This window comes from Histoplasma capsulatum, genomic scaffold (assembly GCF_000149585.1).
Source record: "Histoplasma capsulatum NAm1 scaffold_1 genomic scaffold, whole genome shotgun sequence".
NCBI lineage: Eukaryota > Fungi > Ascomycota > Eurotiomycetes > Onygenales > Ajellomycetaceae > Histoplasma > Histoplasma mississippiense.
Genome location: NW_001813982.1, coordinates 4,832,540 through 4,834,132, shown reverse-complemented (window position 1 = coordinate 4,834,132; position 1,593 = coordinate 4,832,540). Strand labels below are relative to the sequence as shown.

The window sequence follows — 1,593 nt, the reverse complement described above, 5'->3', positions numbered from 1 at the left end:
TCACGTGATGTCCAGTTGAAAAAAAGAAGCCGCTTGTTTCGGAAATACTAGCCAGCTTATATATATATATATAGAGAGAGAGAGAGTATAGAGGTCCAATAGATACAGTTCCACGTCCATGAATCCGGCAGGTGTTAAACCGACAACCACATCTCTTCTCCGTAACCGCGCAAACAAGGCGCAGCTGAACGATGAAAAGAATCTAGGATCTGGAAGGAATTCCATCCCAGAAGGGAGCCAAAGAATATGCCTGTCAAAACCCCGAAGGATGTTGAGTGGCAAGGCTCGCCACGATGTGCAATGTAGGAGCCCCTCCACGGCAGACCGCCTTCTTGATCGCGGATGCCCAAACAAGGTAAGTATGAAGAAGAGAAAGAAGAAAAAAGACAAAAGAAGTGCGGGCGGGCGAGGTATTTATACGGCGGGCGGAGCCGCTAGGGACAGCGCTAGGCTAAGCGAGGGCCCACGGCGAGCGCCCATTGGCTGGGCGGGTTACGTAAGTGGCCGGTGACGGAATAATGTTAGTCCTGTCGGTCCGGCGTTTCTTTTCTCCTTTGGGAAGAATTTTGAGCGCGGAAAATGAGCGGAGAGGAAACCACCGCAGTGAGAAGCCAACAACAAGCTATCGAGACGGGCGGAAACATACACACACAGAGAGAGAGGATATAGAGAGGCAGGGAAACGGAACTTCCATGGTCGGCCCTCTCTGCTGCGCCAATTGCTGTTGCTGAGTGCTGCTTCCCGCAACCATGAGGTCGGATCCCTGGAAGCTCGTCAAGGCTGGGAGGAGACCGGCGGTCAGTAGGAGGAGTCTACATATTCCCCTGCCTCTGCATATATACATATATATACATATATATACATATATACGTTCAATTCTAATTTCCCTCACAGAAAGTTCTTCAATCATGGAACAAAGTCAACCTCTACAACCTCAAACACGCCAGCATCCCCCATTCCTCCTCCAAAACATTCTTCCAGCAGAAGTGGATCGCCAAGTCCCTCGCCCGCACATACCACGGCGAGCAGGTCCGCGAATCACAGTGGGAGAAAATGTTCTCCCGTCGCTTGCGTTCCGTCGTGCCAATGGATGCCAATTACCTCGCCCGTAACGACGGTTCCTTCGAATCCGCCGGTCGAGGATCCGGCTTGGAAGGTGTTGGTCCGCGTAGGGCTCCGCTCACGCCCCATATGCAGATGACCTTTGCGCCGCTGGAGCGGAGGCTGGATGTCGCTATTTTCCGTGCCATGTTTGCCAGCAGCACGAGACAGGCGAGGCAGTTTGTTATTCATGGTTCCGTTACTGTCAATGGGAAGAAGGTTGGCCAACCCCAAGTTGCAAAAAGCGAATGATGTGTTCCACATAATGCTCAACAAATTCACACAGATGAGATACCCAGGATACCTTTTGAACTCGGGCGATCTTTTCCAAGTAGACCCCGAACGAGTGATGTTTGCGACGGGCGCGCCCAAGGACCCTCAACAACGCCGCAGAGGTCGTAAACGGCGCAACCGGACTCCGGTGGAAGCAGTCAGGGATGAAATCGTCTAATGCAGTCGCAGAAAACATTCTTCGCTCATTGAAGGAGCTGA

General features: G+C 52.0%; 1 protein-coding gene across 1 annotated transcript in view; it reads left to right on the top strand.

Annotated features, from left to right (window-relative positions):
• Positions 1–293: 293 nt before the first annotated feature.
• Positions 294–1,593, top strand: part of HCAG_01362 (mitochondrial 37S ribosomal protein NAM9) — a gene marked incomplete at both ends in the record, with an annotated part of 2,080 nt that continues 780 nt past the window's right edge. The window contains 4 exons of the mRNA XM_001544265.1: positions 294–355; positions 394–496; positions 895–1,320; positions 1,388–1,522. Of these exons, the coding sequence (XP_001544315.1) occupies positions 294–355; positions 394–496; positions 895–1,320; positions 1,388–1,522 (726 nt within the window). The remainder of the gene's footprint in view (positions 356–393; positions 497–894; positions 1,321–1,387; positions 1,523–1,593) is intronic.